The 18,985-nt window shown below is 50.2% G+C and overlaps 1 protein-coding gene across 1 annotated transcript in view; it reads left to right on the forward strand.

Annotated features, from left to right (window-relative positions):
- WWC3 (WWC family member 3) overlaps positions 1-18,985 on the forward strand; it is a 100,593-nt gene that overhangs the window by 71,127 nt on the left and 10,481 nt on the right. The window contains exons 9-18 of the mRNA XM_054581043.1: positions 4,061-4,303; positions 4,753-4,842; positions 5,698-6,263; positions 11,240-11,360; positions 12,117-12,191; positions 13,026-13,112; positions 14,173-14,365; positions 15,470-15,751; positions 16,150-16,301; positions 17,475-17,640. Coding sequence (XP_054437018.1) covers positions 4,061-4,303; positions 4,753-4,842; positions 5,698-6,263; positions 11,240-11,360; positions 12,117-12,191; positions 13,026-13,112; positions 14,173-14,365; positions 15,470-15,751; positions 16,150-16,301; positions 17,475-17,640 — 1,975 coding nt within the window. The remainder of the gene's footprint in view (positions 1-4,060; positions 4,304-4,752; positions 4,843-5,697; positions 6,264-11,239; positions 11,361-12,116; positions 12,192-13,025; positions 13,113-14,172; positions 14,366-15,469; positions 15,752-16,149; positions 16,302-17,474; positions 17,641-18,985) is intronic.

Genomic DNA, 18,985 nt, shown 5'->3' on the forward strand with positions numbered 1-18,985 from the left:
ATTTCTCAAGTGACTGTGTATCTGGGTTTTGGGGGTGGGGCTTGGCTATGAGAAACAAAGAAAGGATCCTTGACGTTGTGGCTCCCTCTTCCCATTCAGGCCAAGAGAAAGAAGCCTGCAGATGGTCTGCTTTTCATTTAAGGAAGTCGCTCTCTGAAGATCTGTACATTCAAAGGGGAAAAGATGGGAGGGCAGGGAGGAATGTTGGGGTATTAGTAGACCTTTATGCCGCATAGTCTAGATTCAGACTTCTCGAATTTCCAGTGTAGAATAAAGAGTTGAGCCACAACGCTGGTTTATCAATATTTAGTTCAAGCCACTGAAGTGATTTCATCGTTCATCTTAGATCTCAGCTGAGATTTTCTTGAAGATTTGCTTTTTATTTAAATGAATATTTGCAAAGAGAAAACTAAGGAGAGAAACCTAGAATATCAAATCTGTAGCTGTAGTTGAAAGCTGAAGGCACGAGGCCCTAAGCTGACACCGCGTCCTGGAATGTGGCATTGGGATCCGTCACGGCTCATCACTGTCACGTGGGCCCGCAGCTTGCCTGGAGTGCCTCTTCTGTTCCAGAAAGCAGCAGTATTTTAGGAACATGTGAGATTATATAGTAGGCTGCAGAATTCGCTGTACATCAAATAATGGGGGATTACTCTGGCTATGTAAAAATGCCTCCAAACTGTGTACTATAGAAAGTGTATTTTTTTTCTTGGAACAATGCAAATCACATTTAAGATTTTCATGTGAATCGTGAAGGTCCAAGTAGTGTCTGCAGTATAAATGCAGCTTTCCATTCACAGTTTAATGGTGCCTGGATTGTAACAGAAAAGGTGTTTGAACAAAACTAGGGAAGGAAAAATGATTCTTATTTTAGTTCTGTCCACATTAGAACCGTTCAGGGAATAGAATTTGGAAATCACATAATAAATATGAAACCTGAATGCTTGACTGACGGTTTGCTTTCATTTCTTCGCTGCTGCGAGCACGGGGTCATAGATTTTAAAGCTTTTGAAGGCATTTGTGACAGATTATATATAGGCCATAAAATGCACTACCTATCGAAAATAAGAATCAATAAAAAATACAGTTGACTTGTAGGGAAAAAAGAACTCTTGCCAATTTTAAGTTGCTCTCAGTTCTCTTTAAAAATGAACTGGGAAAAGTTTCTTTTTTGTAAACTTGAATCATGACCTTGCTTTGCTTCCATGTATTTAATTTCACTGAAATGATATTTCAGAAAAGAGCCATTCTGGACAATTTTTTCCTTGTCTTACCCAGAATTGGAAGGCTGGCAGTTGCAGGAGTGTGGTTCCAACCCCGGGGTCAGCTGTTTGGTGTGGACGTAGAAGAAGGGGCGTTAGAACCGCGCAGCCGTGCTTTAGCCTTAGGCGGCGTGTCTGTTTCCTCCAGCAAACCTAACGCACTACGGCTGCTCCTCCAGGGTGGCTTGTCTCCAGGCCAGCGGCATGCTGGACAAGGCATATTGTTTAAAGGCAAAGCTGTCTTGTCTATCCCTTGGCGAATGTACAAGAAATAGTTGAGGGAATCCTTCTAGAGCTTTCGGCTTCCAGTGCAGACAGACACATGTGTCTCCCTCGACCTGGCTGAGAGCAGGCCGTGGGTGCGTGCCTCCAGAGTGTGGATATAGGGAAAGAAATAGCATCTTGCAATAGATGCCAGTATTCTTCCAGAGTCAAATGTGACTCTGGAATGGACATGCAGCCATTTACATCATTGGGAAATGGAATTATTTTTTAAGAAGCACTAGTCTTCAGCACAGAAATGCTTGCCTAGCGTTCAGCACAGCCCAAGCAACTTTTCCAGATGGGTTGCATGAAGTCAGCTTCTTCCAGATTTTCTTTCTGCTTCTGAGGTTGTCCCTCACCATACATCCTTGCATATTTTTCTTGCAAGCTATGGAAAGTTACAGTACAGTATTTAAGTTGGGCCATGGTACTACTACTTTGATGCCCGTAGTGGGCAGACCTTTTGAAATTTGCCCTTTGCCTCTCCTCCCTCATGCAATTCTTTTTCTCCCCATCCTTCTTTTTTCTGATAGTGGACGTTCCTTGAGATCTTCTGAGAAAGCGTAAGATTATCTAGGTTTGCATCTTCTGTCACCCTCAGCAACTCATATCCTTGTAGCGCGGCAGCTAACCTGGGGCCAACTCAAATGGAGTCTTGATCTCATTTGTAAACCTCAGAAATCTCAAAAGGAGTGCTTTTAAAATACGCCTGCTTGTAGCGTATGTATGAGAATTAGTATATATTACAAGGTAATACTGCTAACTTAAGCTGGGCTCAGATAGGCTTTCAGTGGATCCGCTAAATTGAAATGAAAAATTATGTGGACACAATGGATTTGCTCATTGTTCTTCGTCTCTTTCATATTTACTCCTTACCTTTGACTTGTCTTGATCTACAGTAGAATGTTCCAGAAATTTCATTGGGTATAGTGTCTGATTTGGCACTTACTTATTTATGGGTCTGCTTAGAGTGTATTTTCCTCGGGCTTCAGTTATATGATGGCCATAAATTTTCATTACGCTAATTAGACAGAGGTGGACGCCTAAGCGCAGTTGGATCCCTAACTCTATTCAGCTGCCTCTGTCATTAGTTTTTTCAGTGACATGATTTGGCACCATTTTCCAACACATTTGCAGGAAATTAGTTTTAAGTTAGAAAAGAACTTGTCTAATAAAGCTACTGACGTTCAACTATTTTTTTTACCTTCTTGGGGAATTGGAGGTGAGTAAATGCATACATTTAAAGCAGTCAGCTCTGGGTTTTCTGGTTGGTTTGGTACCTGAAGAAGGGGTCCTGCCTGGCCCTCTGGCCGGGCTGGCTGGCGCTCGTGCTGATGTCTGGGTCAGGAGGTACCCGACTTGGTGCAGGGCTGGCTGACAGGCTTTAACACGCGGCCACTGCTGGTCGATCAGCGGAACCTGCAGTGCTGAGGAGGATTCTGAAGGGTGGGCCCAGCGGGCAGGACGCCAGCTTTGGTTAGTGACATTTGGTGGTTTTTGGACATGTGCGCCAGCCTTTGTGGTCCACAGCACTGGGTTCGGGTCGAGTCTGGCGTTTCTACATTTCTGCCCGGAAACAGATAACACTCTTGTCTAGCCACAGTTAAACTTAAAAACATTCTACTCCTGCTTTGAAAGGATGCTCTGAAAGTATAAGCCACATCTGTTTCACTTGATCTGCGTTCGCCAACACTGCAGGACACAAAAAGTGGTGCAGCCTGTTTGCCGGGCAAACACGGGGATGTGCATGCAGGCCCAAAGAAAGCGACGATAGAGTCCGTGTTTTTGCTCCTTGAGGAGGGGGTGCTGACACAGTGCGGCCAACTGGGTTGCGCCCAGAGTAGCTCGCTCCCTGACCATGCCCATGTGCACCAGGGCTGACTCTCGCCCTTCCACACAGTGGCTGGTGTATGTGTGTACTGCTCCATGCATTCAGCCCTTGGCAGCTCTCAGCTCTCTGCACGACGTTTGGAATTTCATGCACAGTCAAGGTCTCCCAGGCGGGAGCGAGCTCACAGGCAGCGGGCCTCAGGGCTCCTCATTCAGGAGCGCTGTGATGGGTGCATGTCTCTCCTCAACTTTCTCACGGCGGGTGTTGGCAGTTAGGCACGGCCGAGTGGGCAGCAAGCCGGAAGCCCCTCTCATGTGTGCAGCCACGTTTAGCTGCTGGCGACGGGAGACGGGGAGAAGAGAGCCAGCCCCCTCCTGCCCTGGGACAGGACCACGTAGGAAACCACAAATCTGAAACCACACAGCACATGGGCGTGTGGAGGGCTGCCAGCCTTTTTGTCAGTTCTTCGAAACAAGCATGATGTGGTTACTGTCGCCCTGAATCTCATAGGCAGGGGAATTACACTCATTTTTATACACACATTTCCAAATTCCTTATTTTTGTGATTTCAGGGTCACTTGGTGCAGTCATTTCAGTATTTACTTAGTAGAGTGAGTTTCTAGAATCGATTGTGTGATGGTGCTGAGAACAAGTGAGGACAGTTTTGTAAGTTCCTGTACTTTTCTCTCTCCGTTTCTTGCAGAGTCTCAAATATCCAGCAGCAACTGGCCCAGCTTGATAACGAGTCCTGGCCGGGCATGGCCGAGGCCGACAGAGACCGGCTGCAGCTCATCAAGGAGAAGGAAGCCCTGCTTCAGGAGCTGCAGCTCATCGTCCAGCAGAGGCGGCCGGTGGAAGACGTGGCCCGGCTCGAGGAGGAGAGGAGGCGCCTGGAAGAGGAGATCCAGCGCGCGCGCGCCACCTCTGTGCAGGGCGCCACGGAAAGGTGGGCTTGCCCTCCGGGCCTCCAGGGGCAGGACCCGGCTTCTAGTGAAGAGCCAGCCCGGAAAGCTGCGTTAGCAAACTTGCATGTGGCTTGGGAAGGGTCTTGGTCAGGGCACCTACTGCCTGACCAGCTTCCTTGCCAAGCAGAGAGAAGGTAAAGGGAGAGTGTAGCTTCCTGTCTGTCCATCTGCCTGTCTACGCACCCACCCACCCACCATCTGTTGAGCTCCTACCTCGCATCAGCCACTGTTGAGGGTGCCGGTGGCACATTTTCAAGCAAGACAAAAACATCCTCTGTTATTTGGGCATTCATGACTTAGATGTGCTTTTTAGAATTTGGCCATTCAAACTGAAATCATTCGGGGGCGGAATTTATAGTTGAATTTTCTTGTTAGGAAAATATATTCGCTGTCTTTGAACTCTGCCAATGGGCTGTTTTCTCATCTACAGGATTCTGCTTCAGGAAAAACGAAATTGTCTCCTCATGCAGCTGGAAGAAGCTACGCGCTTAACATCCTATCTCCAGTCCCAGTTAAAGAGGTAGGTACCTTCAAGAGAGAAAGCTACCCTTCGTTCCCATGTTACGGACATCATGTTATAATGACATGCCCAGGAACTTCATAATTCCCTTTAGCTTGGTTTTCTCCACCAGAGCTTAGAACCAGAAGGGGTGTAAACATAGAATGGAAAAGAGGGCACGTTGTATTTTTAAGAGGAGCTGCTAATATACGATTCAAGGAACGGGAGGAGACTGAATTCGGCTGCAGAGTAACAGGTCTGAAGTCAAATTTATTCAAGGATTTTCTAATGCACAGCTTCAGAAGTGTGTGTACCCATCTGCATGTATGCACACCAACCTTTTTATTTTGAGTTTTAAAAAATCATTATAGATAGTAGTTTGGGGGGGGTTATAGATATTTCAAAATAAGATTTGTATGCTCCGTGATAGCTCCTGTTTTCAAGTACTTGCTCTATCGCGAAGCATAGCACTCAGGGCTGTCTATAATTTTCTCAGTTTTATTCCTTTTAAGAGTTTCAGGAGATAGGAACTACTTTTGTCACAGCCCCCGGTGAGAAAGCGGGAAGCTGAGAAAGGGCAAATAACTTGACCACGTGGACTCAGCTAGACTGCCTTTGAGCTGGGCTTGAACTCAGGCATGATTCCTTGATGTTAACTACTGCTCTCTACGGACATTCAAAGGAAACAAAGGAAATATTAATGAAGGTGCCTTACAGCATTCGCAGGTGTTTAAAGACACGCTCCAGTTCATGGGAGAATGGGGCAGGAGTCTGTTCCAGCAGGGACAGACTAGCTACACAGCCTAGCTGTGAACAGCAGGGCTCCAGCCCCATCTTTGGGCTGCTTTCCTGAGGGCGTGGGCTCTCTCGTTTCAGCCTGTCTGCCAGCACCCTGACCATGTCTTCAGGGAGCAGCCGTGGGTCCCTGGCCTCCAGCCGGGGCTCGCTGGCCTCCAGCCGAGGTTCCTTGAGTTCCGTCAGCTTCACCGACATCTACGGCCTGCCACAGTACGAGAAGCCCGACACCGAGTGTAGCCAGCTTTTGCGCTTTGATCTGATTCCCTTCGACTCGCTAGGACGGGATGCCACCTTCTCAGAGCCCCCGGTTCCCGCCGGCTTCCACAAGCAGAGGCGCTCCCTGGACACACCACAGTCCCTGGCTTCCCTGTCCTCCCGCTCCTCCCTGTCTTCCCTGTCTCCCCCAAGCTCGCCCTTGGATACGCCCTTCCTCCCAGCCTCTCGGGACTCGCCCTTGGCCCCGCTGGGGGATAGTTTGGAGGTGCCAAGCCTGGGCGCGCTGGACAGACTGCGGGCTCAGGCCTCCGCTCTGGGAGAGGAAGATTCGCAGGGTGCGGCGTCCCTTCCGCCGCACGCTTTCCCTGGCGACGGGGAAGGACCTCGTGAGCGAGGACCCCAAGTGGCTGCCATTGCCACCGGTACAAGTAAGTATTGCCAAGTCCTGAGTGTTTTCCCGGTCCTGTGGGGAAGGCTTCAGATTCAGGGAAGAAATCATGTGTAAGGGCACTGAAGCCAGCTGGCACTTAGATGACACAGCGAGCTTTAATTTCTGGACCATTGCTAGGGTGAGGAGGGCTGCTGGCCCGCTGTCATGTGGGTCCTTCCCTGCTGTGTCCTGGAAAGGTCAGTGAAATTGGCGAAGTAGTCTTTCCCAGGTGTTTGGCTGGTTTTCAGGAGGTGCTTAATTGTCCACAATGAGGGGAAGAACCACGCGGTCTTCCACATTGAGAGGCTGATAGAGAGGCGCTAGGGCCTCAGTGAACTCTCAGGGCGTGTCCAGATGGAATGTTCCCTGTGTGCCGCCTCAGGCCTGCACGCGGACTGGTGTCTGCCTGTAGCTGAGGAAAATCTCTACTTCCTTTGTCTTTATGACTTCATCTCTTCGTCCTTTGTCCTTATAGTTTTCAAGGATGTAGTTCTATCCAAAGTGGAAATGAAAATAATTGGCACAATTTGAAAAGACGTGCTGGTAAGCATCAGTCATTTCTGCCGGGTCAGTTTCTCTGGCGGTCTTCAAACTGAGGGCCATGTAGCTGCAGGGAGTTTCGTCCCTCCAGTCACTGTTAACTTCTACTTGGTGCCAGGCTCTGTCAGCTTATAGTTCACGTGGAAAACCGAACTGCTGTTCTAGAGAATATTCCAGCTGATGGCCTGTGCACAAAGCAGGGCCTGGGCTTCAGCCCTTCTCCTCTTGACCCTGTGTGCTTTTCTAAGCCAACCTCCAAGAACTTTAGCTTCCTCAGGTTTGAGAGAAGATCAAGAATAAGCTCTCTTATTCCTGAAGTTCACCCCCCTTAATTAACTTATTTGCACACCAAAACGGCTTTAGACATTCTGTTAGGTGAGCACTAGATAATTCGAATAGCACAGTGGATGTCAAGCAGGGGCCTGTGTCGTCCCCCCAATACTTTGCAAGGTCTGTCTAGGGACTGCTCACATTCACAACTGAGGGGGAGGTGCTACTGCCATCTAGTGGCGGGAGAGCAGGGATGCTCAGTGCAGAGGACAGCACCCGCCACAGAGAATGATCCAGCCCAACCATCCGTAGTACTGAGGCTCAGAAATCCTGGTCATGTAGTGTTGAATAGGTTAGCAGTAAAGGGTAGAAATAAAATGTGAACACAAAACTGGATAGTGTAGTGGAAGCAGCTTTGGACTGGCAGCTTAGAGACCCAGAATCCGTTCCCTACCCTGTTGACTTGCTACCTGGGTGACCTTGAGCGTATCCCTGGACGTGGCTGAGTCTTAGCTTCTCTGCCCTGGAATGAGGTGATCTTTATGGGCCCTTCCATTCCCCACCATTCTCTTACCATGAGGCTTTATATATAACTATGCTGGTTACTACATACAAATAAATATGCATAATAGTCTCTGTTAACACTTACAAATTTAATCAGCTCCGGGGCTTTTTAGTGTCTCTGTCATCTTGTGTCTACCCCTCTGTGTTTGCAAACACACCCTTTACATTCCCAGATACAGGGTACACATACAGGTGATCTCCATTGGCTTTGTTGTTTAGAATCACAAGTTCAGGGCTCCATGTTTACTTTTTTCATTCCCAAAAGAAAATACAAAATAGGGACTGAATTAATCTGTTGTGACTTAAGCTCAGTTTCTCAGTGCCCCTGCCTCCCATATGAACTTTTTTTCATTGTTCACATACATTTGTCTCCATTTCCCCCCCACCACTTTCCCCTGCCCCACCCACCCCCACCTCCCACCCTCAATCCTTCCCCACTGTGGCTTTGTCCGTGGGTCCTTTATACATGTTCCTTAAGTTGACCCTTCCCCTTCTTTTCCCCCACGAACTTCTCTTTAAAGTTTGAGATATAGGAATATCAGTCTCATTATGCAGAAAATCCACACAAGGCCCAAGGGCCCTTTTGGGTCGGAGGAAAGGCAGTGTAGGAAATAGAAGAGTTGACTTAATTTCTGATGCTAATTTCTTAATTTTCCCTTTTCCTTTTGTGGCTGGCATTGTAAGGTCTTAAGACTGAAAGGTATTTGCGTTTGCTATGGTCACATACTGCCACCTGGTGTTACATTCGTGCATGACACTTAGTTAACTTGGATCCTTACAAACTAGAAATGACCCAGCAAATGGGTCCTGGTGGGGGCTTCCAGGGGGCCGGGTTGGGTAACCAGCCTCCGGAATGGACGCAGAGTGACTTTTTGCTTCCCTGACGCGGGGGGCAGGCCTCATCCCTGAGCCATCATCGCTTCAGAGAGTTGGAGAATCTCTGCGCTCATTATGTTACCCCGCCCTTCATTTACGAAGCCCAAGGTCACATAGTTCCCTCTGACTTTCCAGTGGAGTCTGGATAGGAACAGTACAGTCCAAGTTTGACCTCAGGCAAGTTTTAGTTAGATAAAATTTTAGGAAGATAACATTCAAAATTGCTCAAACCTACCAGGCAAGCCCTAGGATATAATTTCTTTTAAATCGGTTTCAAGGAACAGAAGGCGGTACAGGGAAATATGGCAATAGATTGTAATCTTGAATATTTTTTACATATTTACCACGGTATTATCTTCCCTGAATTTTAAAAGTCAAACGTCTCATCATTTTTAAATATTTTCCAGTTTTTATTTCCTATTGGTATTTGCTAATCTAAAATGAAAACCTTGACTTTGCTTATCTATTCCTTGATGTTTTTATGATGTTCATACTGTTTAAAATTGTTGGATTAAATTCTGAAGTTTGTTCACTTTGTGCTTTTTCTTTTTATCTCTTTTCTCATGCAACTCGACAGAAACGCTCACTGTAAGTGACCTTGGAATTTTCCTTTACTTTGTTGGTCAGGCTGTGGCACATCTTTGTGCAGTGAATCAATGTCTTCAGGATGGCTCGGGAGCGGCTGAGCGGGCATAGCTTATAGGTGTACTTTAATGAAGTTCAACAATTATCATTATTATTATTTCAACATTAATATTTATCTCGCCTGCTAAAGTTGTATAAGAAAGAACTTTTATTCTTGAAGTCTTTATTCTTCTATATATTTTCCCCCAGATTTTTAGCAGCTTTCATTAGGTTACTATGCCAGGTGGCAGCTTTGCTTACAATGTGATTTTCATTGCATCTTCTTCCTTTCTATCAAGCAGTGTTGATGTTCTCAGGTCTCAGTGTCTGTTTTTTAATGATGAAAGAGGTCAGAGATTTTAAAAATGACTCTTTGGAAGCTTGTTTACTCCTGACTTCATTGGCATTGCTCTCGTGGTCCATCTTGTTGCCTTGAAGCCCGAGAGCAGACGGCTGGAGTACCGGGGGTGGGGGTCTGCTGTGCGCTTTTCTCCTCACCCAGGGCAACTGCTGGCTGCGCTTCCTCCTGTCAGCTCTGCTTGCAGTTGCTCCGTGGTTTCGGTGTCTGAGCCCGGAATCACCGAGGAGTAATCACTTCATTTCCTTTGTCTCTTCATCTACCTTCCTTGCAATGAGAGAGAAACTCTGTCAGAATCACACCGTGAGGTTAACTGGAAGTGCTTATTGCGTGGCCTTAAAGGAACATGAAGCCACGTCGGAGCCGTGTCGAGTGTCAGGGCTGTGAGTGGCAATAGCGGTTTTCGTTTCTGGGATCCGCGCATTAAGCTGAGGGGTTCCACCTGCAATCAGAGCGGGAGACTTTGGGTTCTTCCGGGTGGCAGGGAGACAGGAAGAGCGGGCCTTGGGCAATCCTGACCTACGGTGTGAGAGTCGGTGTCTCCGGCCACTCGAGAATGGAGGTGGCTCTGGCCCTGCCCAGAAGAGGAGCTGGTAGTCCCCAGCTTGGCTCTGCAGGCCTTTGGAAGGTCAGCTTCTGCCTGCAGTTGAGATTGTGAGACCAAGGACTACAGCCCCATCTGTTTTGGGTGTTGTTGAACGTGTTCGGATTTAATTGTGAATGGTAATTTGATTGAAAAAAAGAGAAGGTCATAGGTAGACTCATCACTTCCCTCATGTCGGGGGCGCACGGATGTCTAGGTTTTCCATTTCTGGAGCTCAGATGGCTGAAGAGAAGTGCAGAGACAGCAGAGGAGGTGCGTCACTGACAGGAGGCACCGTCCCATCAGAGTGTGAGGCTCAGAGTGTGAGGCTCGGTGCAGGAAGGCGCCTGGGGACAGAGTCACGGATGATAGGCCTGCCCTGTACTGGTTTTGTTAAAAGGGACTTGGTGCTATGAGGGAAGGAGTAAAACAGTTGAGGAAATGCTGAAAGGAAAGATGTCAGTGGTTATCTTTGGGTTTTGATTAAAACTGATGTGAGGCAAAAAGAAACTGCATAGAAACGGTAGCTTTTTAACCCCAGGTAGGCAATTTTGGAAGCAGACCTGGCCTGCCGAGGAGGATACTGCGGTTACATGGACCGACGTTCAAGGGCATGTTTTCAAAGGCTGCATCTGGGTTCAGCTTTGTCCTATGACTTGAAAGTCACTACATTTTGTTAGGGTTTACTTAGATAATTTTTTAAAATTTTGTTTTCCGATTACAAAACATTAATATATGTTTATTGTATAAAATATGGAAAATACCAAACAGCCTAAAGAAGGAAATGAAAAATACATACCCCCCACTTGAAGAGGCAGCTGCTGTTTGCATTTGGGGTAATGTTTTTCCTGGTCATTTGAGTATGACAGTCTCTCAGAGCACAATGCGAAGGGGCTCCCCACTGACATCTCATGTTCTCTGCTCCTCATTTACGGGATGAAAAAGATTTGTTACAGTTTAAGGAGCTTTTAAAGAAGTAGCCAGAAGTTGATTTCTTCAATTTTTCAGTGTTTAAAAAAAAGTTGAGTGCAGTGTATTTAAACACATGCGTTTTCATACAGCGTGTCTCTGGAGCACAGAAACCAAGCATAAGCTCCAACTCAGAGTTCATTTCTTGGCACCGCTGTGTCCTCCTGACCTGTGTGTCTCTTATTTGTAGCAGTGACTCTTCGAGAAGACAGCGCCAAGAGGCTGGAGAGGAGAGCACGCCGCATTTCTGCGTGCCTCTCGGATTACTCGCTAGCCACTGACAGCGGGGTATTTGAACCTCCAAGCAAAAGGTTAGAAGCTGATCTTATTATCCCCTTCTCCCTAAGCAGCTCTCCCACCGTGTTACTGGTAAGCACGAAAGGGACCCGTCCCGAGAGTCCCACATACTGAGACTTGGTGTATCCCCAGGTGGGGCTTTTTCTGGCTTCTCTCCACACTGGAGGTTGGGCCTTGGGAACCTGCAAAGAAAACTCCTCTGGCTTCGGTGTGGTGTTTGGCTGCTGGCCCTCATCCTGTGGTTCTAGGACGGCTTTTCTCTCTGGCCCTGGTGGGTTTGAGGCTTAAGCCAAGCAGAACTAGGAAAGGAGAATCCATGTACGAGACCTGCTTGACCTGCTTTTCTAGAAGGGACACCCATTAGAGACGAATTTCCTCCTTTCCCGAGCTACCGGGATGGCTTTGCAATGACAAAGCACCTTTTGGAATTTGAAGGTTACTTTTATTTGGTATCTTTACCGTCATTGTTTCACCTCACTAATTGCAAACTTGTGAGAAGTTCATCTTTGAACTTTGCTCAGAGTATCACACGTGGTTTTGAAAGGTATGCGAAGTTGTTTTCTAGAACATGCCAGTTCAGAGGCAGGTGCTTAATGAGATGTGTCACGGACCCAGGGACCTGCAGTCACTTGAAGAATTTATTTACTTATGTTGCAATTTAATAAAGCTTCTGTTGGTACGAAGCACCCCTCCCACGAGAGCGCGTGCGCTAACCCTGCGGTCGCCGGTTGCCTGTGGAGTAACCGCTGTGACTTTCCGGTTGTGCTCAGGAGTGAAGATGCCGACGAGCCTGCCCATGGAGACACTTGCGTTATTGAAGGGCCCCAGATCCACGTCGGGTTCTGGTGAGTACAGAAGACTCCTTCCCTGACGCTCGTAAAGGTGATTTACAGTAGATTGGGGCCTGCCCAGTGACTCACAGCTCCGCAGAAGGGCCAGGAGGGACAGAGGGACCCACGGGATTGGGGGCTGCCCACTGGCCCAGATACCCGAGGCCGCTGCAGTGGTCCCAGGGGAGGGGACACAGGTGGCAGGAAGGAGAGTCGGGGAAGAGCCGCTCCGTTGCTCCAGTGCCTGCCAACACTGAGAGTCACAGATGGGAGCTGTCACCTCTTGAAGCTGGAGGTTTGCAGCTGTCAAGCAGGAACGGCAAAAGCCCCCGGTGAGGTGGGCGGGCTCTTGGGGAAGTTCTCACACGGTCCTGCGCTGAGTCGCCTCTGCGCGCTGCGCCACAGACAGCAGGCCTGCCTCCTGCTCCCCAGCGCGAGAAACCAGCGGGCTAGTTCGCAACACGAGGCTTTGTGCTTCCTGGTCAGTTTCGGTAGTGCTCCGACTATAGCAAGGCAGGACGCTCGCGGCCCGAGTTTTCTTTTGCTCACTCTTGTCATTCAGTTGAGTGCTTTTCAGCGTTGGCACTAGTGTCATTTGGGGCCGGAGCATTCTTTGTTGCGGGCGCTGTCCTGTGCACGGTGGGATGGTGAGCAGCACCTCTGGGCTCCACCCACCGATGCCAGTATCTTGTCCTCTGCCCAGTCGTGACACCAAAAGTGTCTCCGGCCATGGCGCATGCCCCTGGGTGGCGGGTATGGCAGGACCACCCCCAGTTGCGGGCCACTGCTGTAGTGCATTTGCACACTTTGGGGAATGGGCGGTTGATGAATTAGTATTTCGTTTTCTAGGCATGACAGTGGCAGCGAATGTCTCCTCGTGAACGTGCTCCAGCTGAAGAACTTCGCCGGGCTGGTTGTGAAGGAAGACTGCAAAATGTGAGCCCCCGGGCCAGCGAATGTCCCACCCACCACCCGCGGCCTCGCGGCCTTCCTGCTGCAGTGCTGCTCACTGGCCTGCTCCCCTCGGCAGTTTGGGTTGGGAACCCCAGTTTACAACCAAATCAGGGAATATCTGTCTTTAAAAGCAGGGCTGTAAGTTTTAAGAAGAGCCTGCTTTATTACTTGAGGCAGATGGAGTGAGTGGAACCCGGCTGCCCACGTGCTACGGCGGTACCCAGAAAGCGCCCAGGGCCCATCATTGGCCACATTTGGGCTTGACACGTCCATCCGGGTCCCGGGGCTGGGTGGTAGTGTAGCCACACTCGGCTCTGTGATCCAGTGAGGTACCTGAAGAGACCTCTGGCTGGGAAGCGGGGCCCCTTGTCTGAGGGGAGGAGAAGGAAATAGCAGTTGTCACCATTTGAGAGGTGCTACTGCCTCTGTGAGCCCCGCAGCCCAAGGTAGGTGCTGGACGGAGGTCCCAGCTACCCAGCGGGGTGAGCGCACCGGGAGTGAGGCATTCACATCCGCGGGCTCCTCCATGAGGCTCCTTCATTAACTCATCCTCTAAAGGCCACAGAAGCAGCTGGGGTGGAAGTGGCTGAGGGCTCCCCGGGGCTTTGTTCTCCCCACGGTGGACTTGGTGTGTTCGCCAGTGTGCTGGTCTCCGTGCTGGGGTGGACAGGGCAGGACACGCGGTCCCAGAGGCCAGGCAGGCGGAGCTTGATGGGGGAGCCGAGGCACACTGGGGCGAGAGCGCAGATGTCTTCCCCAAGAGGCAGGAAAGCAGAACCTCTGACTCCTCTCAGGCCTGACTACTGCCTTTGAAGTCTTTCTCTTTGTGCCTGGGCTTCCCCTAACCTCCAGGGGCATCTAAGCGCCTCGGCCAGCCTTGCTCTTTGTGGAGAAAAGGACTTTCTCCAGAAGACTTCGTGGTTCTCCCCGTGGGTGTTCAAAGAGGACGATGTGTGTGCGCGCGAGCGCGTGTTTGTGCGCGGTCCCGTGCAGACCGCCCGTAGCCTGACTCTGTCTGCTGGTTTCTCCTCTCCGCTTCCAGACATGTCCGAGTCTACTTGCCATCACTGGACTCCAGCACACCGGATACTTACTGCTCCAAGGCTGTGGAATTCCAGCCCCCCCTGGTATTTAATGATGTTTTCAGAATCCCCGTGCACCCAAGCACGTTGACGTTGAAGTCCCTTCAATTATATGTGTGTTCAGTGAATCCGCAGCTGCAGGAAGAACTGCTGGTATGGCCTACGCATGCGCGAGCTCTGCCTTCTGTGCCTCCCTCCTTCCTTTCTTTGTCTTTCCATCCGTCTTTCTTTTCTGCCGTTCTTTCTTCATCCCTCTTTTGTCGTCTTCTCTCTCTCTTTCTTAGTCTTATTCCGTCCTTACATCTTACTTTCTTTGTCTCTCTGCTTTTCTCCCTCTTCCCCTTTCCTCTCTGTCCCCTCCTTCCGGTTTCCCGGGGTGGGTTGCGGAGAAAGCATCATGCTAAGGAGGGTCTCTGTAACTGGGAGTACAGAAGAAGACGACAAAACCAGTTATCTTGTCATGTGTTTTGTGCTCTAAAAATATGGTATCATCTCAAATGAGACTTGCAAAACTCCAATTCAACAGCTTCTAAATTATCCCCATTTTTAGTCGAGGGAACAAAGTAGGGTAGACAAATTTGGCAAATGAAAATATAGGATGGTCAGTGAAATTTGAATTTCAACTATAGGTCCTTTTTAAGTATGTTTAATACAGTATTTGGGACATACTGATGCTTTAAAAACAAGTTGCTCATTTGCAGTTCGGACTTACCTGGACGGCCCTGTGTTCCTTCCCGGCAGTGTGCCTTCGGTCTCCTGTGTTCCTTCCCGGCAGTGTGCCTTCGGTCTCCTGGCCGTCCACTGTGCGGCCAGACTCGGAGGCCAGCGTGGTTCCCTTGCAAGGCTGGAGCGTTGCCCTTCAGTCCTGGCCCCTCAGCAGCAGAATTAGGGATTGTACAGTACGGCCAGGTCTCTCTGCTTTCAAAAATTCCCAAGAGCATCAACCCCACTCATCAAGTGGCAGACCCTGAGCCCAGCCCACCCTTTCAGATTGGCCATTCTCTGGCCCTCTTCCCCTTCTAGCATTTTCTGATTGGACTGAACAAGCAATCGAGAAGCTACTCCTTTCCCCATTAGGCTCCTCTGTGATCACTCATTTTACTGCAGTCCTTTGAAGGACAGTGAAACATCTCACCTCCTTTCTGGTCAGGATTGGGGGACAACTTTGATGTTCTAGAAGATTCCCATTGGTGGTGGTTATGGTGAAATCACTCGGTGCCTGTTCTGCCCTTTTTTTTTTTTGACCCACCCATGCAGGGCATTGCTCAAATTAACTTGGCCGACTGTAACAGCCTGAGTGAAATGCAGCTGCGCTGGTACCCAGTCCAAGTGTTCACCAGCCCTGACCTGCCCAGGACAAGGGAGAGCCCGCGGGCTGAGAAAAGCAGCACCCGGGACCCTGTGCACACCGCTGTTGCCACCACTGCCGCCACTGCTGCCGCTGCCACCACTGCCGCCACCGCCGCCGCCACCGCCACTGCCGCCGCCGCCGCCGTCGCCACCGCCACCGCCGCTGCCGCCATTGACTCTGGGAAGACGGTGCGTGTGTCTGGCCTACAGAGCAGCTCACTCCTGCTTCCTGGCCTTGAGACTGGCTTTTCCTGGGGGAGGTCCTCGCTAAGAAGCATGTGTGTAGACGTGGTCTTGGAACATAGAGGTGAAGCAGCAGATTTTCAAAGGAAGTCATAAAAATTGAAAGGATGAATGTGCATGGCCATTCGTGATAGTGTTTTTTAACACAAATGTGGTCATGATCGTGATGGCCTGTTGGTTGTTTTAATATTTGAGCCTTTAGCTGTTAGCAGTGGGGTGGACTTCTTCCCCCGGAGAGCAGCTGAAGGACAACCGCCAGCCTGGAGGGAGGTACCTCACTGAGGGGTGGGCCCTGTACCTGCTGCTCCGAGCTGGTTATTAGACCTGCCCCTCTCCTCCCGCAGGACGCAGTGACGGTGCTGCTGGCTAGAACCACGGCCCAGCTGCAGGCGGTGGAGAGAGAGCTGGCCGAGGAGCGCGTGAAGCTGGAGTACACGGAGGAGGAGATCCTGGAGATGGAACGGAAGGAGGAGCAGGGGGAGGCCGTGTCCGAGCGGTAAGGCTCCTTGGGACCGGCAGTGAGGCGGCATGCCTTTTGTCGGGGCCGAGGCCGTCGCTGTGTCCGTCAGCCGTGGTTCTGGGAGGAGCTGCGTCTTTGGGTGCACGTTGCTTTTCTCATCCACGTCTCTGCAGAATGCGCTGGGCGATTATTCAGAGAAGTGGGGACTCTCCTGGGGGAACTGAATGCTGACCTGGACGAGGGCAGAACTTTGACCTCTGTGCCCCCGCTCTGCGTGTAGGCTTTTCACCTTCTCCTTCTGTTCCAGGATTTCTCTTAAAGAGCGGGACTATGGAATGACTCCGCTCTGCCGGGAGTGAATACCAAAAGGTCCCTTTAAGGTTTTTTTTTTGAACAGCTGTATTGAGATACAATTTATCTACCATACAATTCACCCATTTAAAGTGGACAATTTGGTGGTTTTTTGTACAGTCACAGAGTTGTGCCACCATCGTCATAATCAGTTTTCATCAGGCCAAAAAGAAACCCCATGCCCATTAGCCGTCACCCCCGTTCCGCCTTCCCTTCGCCCCTGGCCACCCCTAACCTACTGGCTGTGTCTGTGGATTTGCCCGGTCTGGGCATTTCATCTAAGTGGAACCATATGATGTTCCTGCCTGTTTTACCGTCAGTGGCCTATTGGTGAGCCCTTGACTTGGTGCAGACCCACCTGCCATAGAGAAATAATGGAGAAGCCCAGCGCCTCGAGTGCACTGGCTGTTGTCTGAACCTTTCCAGAGGCACTTTCATATTGCTTTCCGTCCACAGTTTTCCATAAAGAGTGTCGTATTTCCAAAGCTTCCCGCTTCTTCCTGTAGCTCTTCCTGGATTTATTTGAGAGGAATTTCTTTTATGGAGGGAGGTGCATGGCCGAGGGGGGCAGTACTGTATTCAGGGCCGGGCGGGAATCCGCGAGAAGCCTGGGGAGGGTTTCCGGGGTGCTGGCATCTTCAGCAGGTGCAAGTGCGGGAGGAGGACACACAGGGCCTTTTCCTGAAACTCCTTGCAGCACTGCGCTCCCTAGAAAACATAAGTGCACTTTTATAAGGAAAGCAGCTGTCCGCAGTGACTGGAAGCAGACGGGGGCTGTCTCTGCTACTGTGCTCTGCGTGCACCAGGGAACCGTCCCTTGGGTGAGCATTGTGTGGGCTTTGCAATATGCACCCTTAGGAGCTGGCAGGCCGACTCGGTGGACAGCGGCTGTAGCAGCTGCACCCAGACCAGCCCCCCGCACCCAGAGCCCTGCTGCACCGCTGTGGACTCCATCCACGCACAGCCGTTTGCGGGACAGGCAGATGCTTACAGCCCTGAGAAACCTCCGCCCCCTCCTCTAAAGGTAAGCGTAAAGGTCAAGGGGGTCCCTGGAACCCCAGACACTTTGCCGCCCAGCACCGGCAGGAGAGCATGCGTGCCCCGCACCCTCCAGGTGAAACCGTGGGAATTGGCGGGCAGAGGGGCTAAGGGAGCGCGGAGCTGAGAGGCTTGGGCGCAGGAAAAGAATGCCACGCGTGGCTGACTGACAGAGAGCCCGGGGACAGTGGCTGTGGGAAGTGTCTAAAACGCGCAGGACCGTTGGATCAGGGCCCATGGTGAAGGCATTTTGCTGAGAGCTGAGGAAAAGCAGGGGCTGGCTTCAGGTTAGTAAATAGGACCATAAAAATGTTTGTCAACTTTAAAAACAAAGAACAACTACAACTAGAAATGGTTGACTTGAACTCCTTCACACGCCTCTTGGTGACAACCCAGTCCCATCTCCAGGGCCACCGAGGCACCGGCTGTTTCGGCGGCCCCCGGTTTCGGACACTTGCTTTTCTCCCTTAGGGACTCTAAGAACAGTGAAGCATCCTTTTGTGCCTTCCCTTCGCCTGATCTCAGTTGTGTCCACCCCCAGATCTTCAGGGAGGCCATCTTTCAGGCTTGCAGTGACAGATGTCTAAGGGAACCAGTGCAATTAGAAGATAGCTAATCAATGCTCTATTGAGACTTTGTTCCCAAACTGTTCAGCTCACCCAACACAAATACTGAGGAAGCGAAATCTGCCCCGTCGGCAGCTTCCAAGGCCGCGGCGCGCGTGTGGTGGGGCTGGGCTGCGGCCGGTGCTGCTGTCCGACTTCCCAGCCCCTTCGGAAGCAGTGGCCCAGATTATGGCAGAGGCTGTGGGAAGCTAGTTTGGTGTGGCCCACTCCTCCAACTCTTCATTTTAAAACACTTCAAGTCTATGGAAAAGTTGCTGGAATAATACAACAAATAAGCCAGAGAGTCTTTCACCCGGACCCCCTCCTAGTTCCTCACCATGTTGGCAGTCTTTCCGTGCGTATGTGCGTAGGCGCCCGGTGTCGCAGAGGCAGCAGCAAAGGAAATGGGGAGTCCTGCCCTTGGGGGAGACGGGCAACAGACAGGGCAATCAGGAGGCTGAGAGGCTGAGCCTCCTGCTGGAGGCTGAGATGGTAGAGAAGTGGGGTTAACAGTCTAGAAATATTTACTATCTTAGAAAGGATTTACGTTTAGAAATATAAATTTGCATTTATATTTTGGAAAGGTCGGGATTGTAAAATGGTACAGTCCCTGGGGAAAACAGTATGGAGGTTTCTCAAAAAATTAAACACAACTACCACATCACCCAGCCATCCCACTATTGGATATATCTCCAAAAAATTGAAAGCAGGTCCCCAAGAGACATT

The sequence above is a fragment of the Pteronotus mesoamericanus genome, unplaced genomic scaffold, assembly GCF_021234165.1.
Source record: "Pteronotus mesoamericanus isolate MK-2021 breed Mesoamerican mustached bat unplaced genomic scaffold, CSHL_Meso_final contig_65, whole genome shotgun sequence".
In the NCBI taxonomy this organism is placed as follows: domain Eukaryota; kingdom Metazoa; phylum Chordata; class Mammalia; order Chiroptera; family Mormoopidae; genus Pteronotus; species Pteronotus mesoamericanus.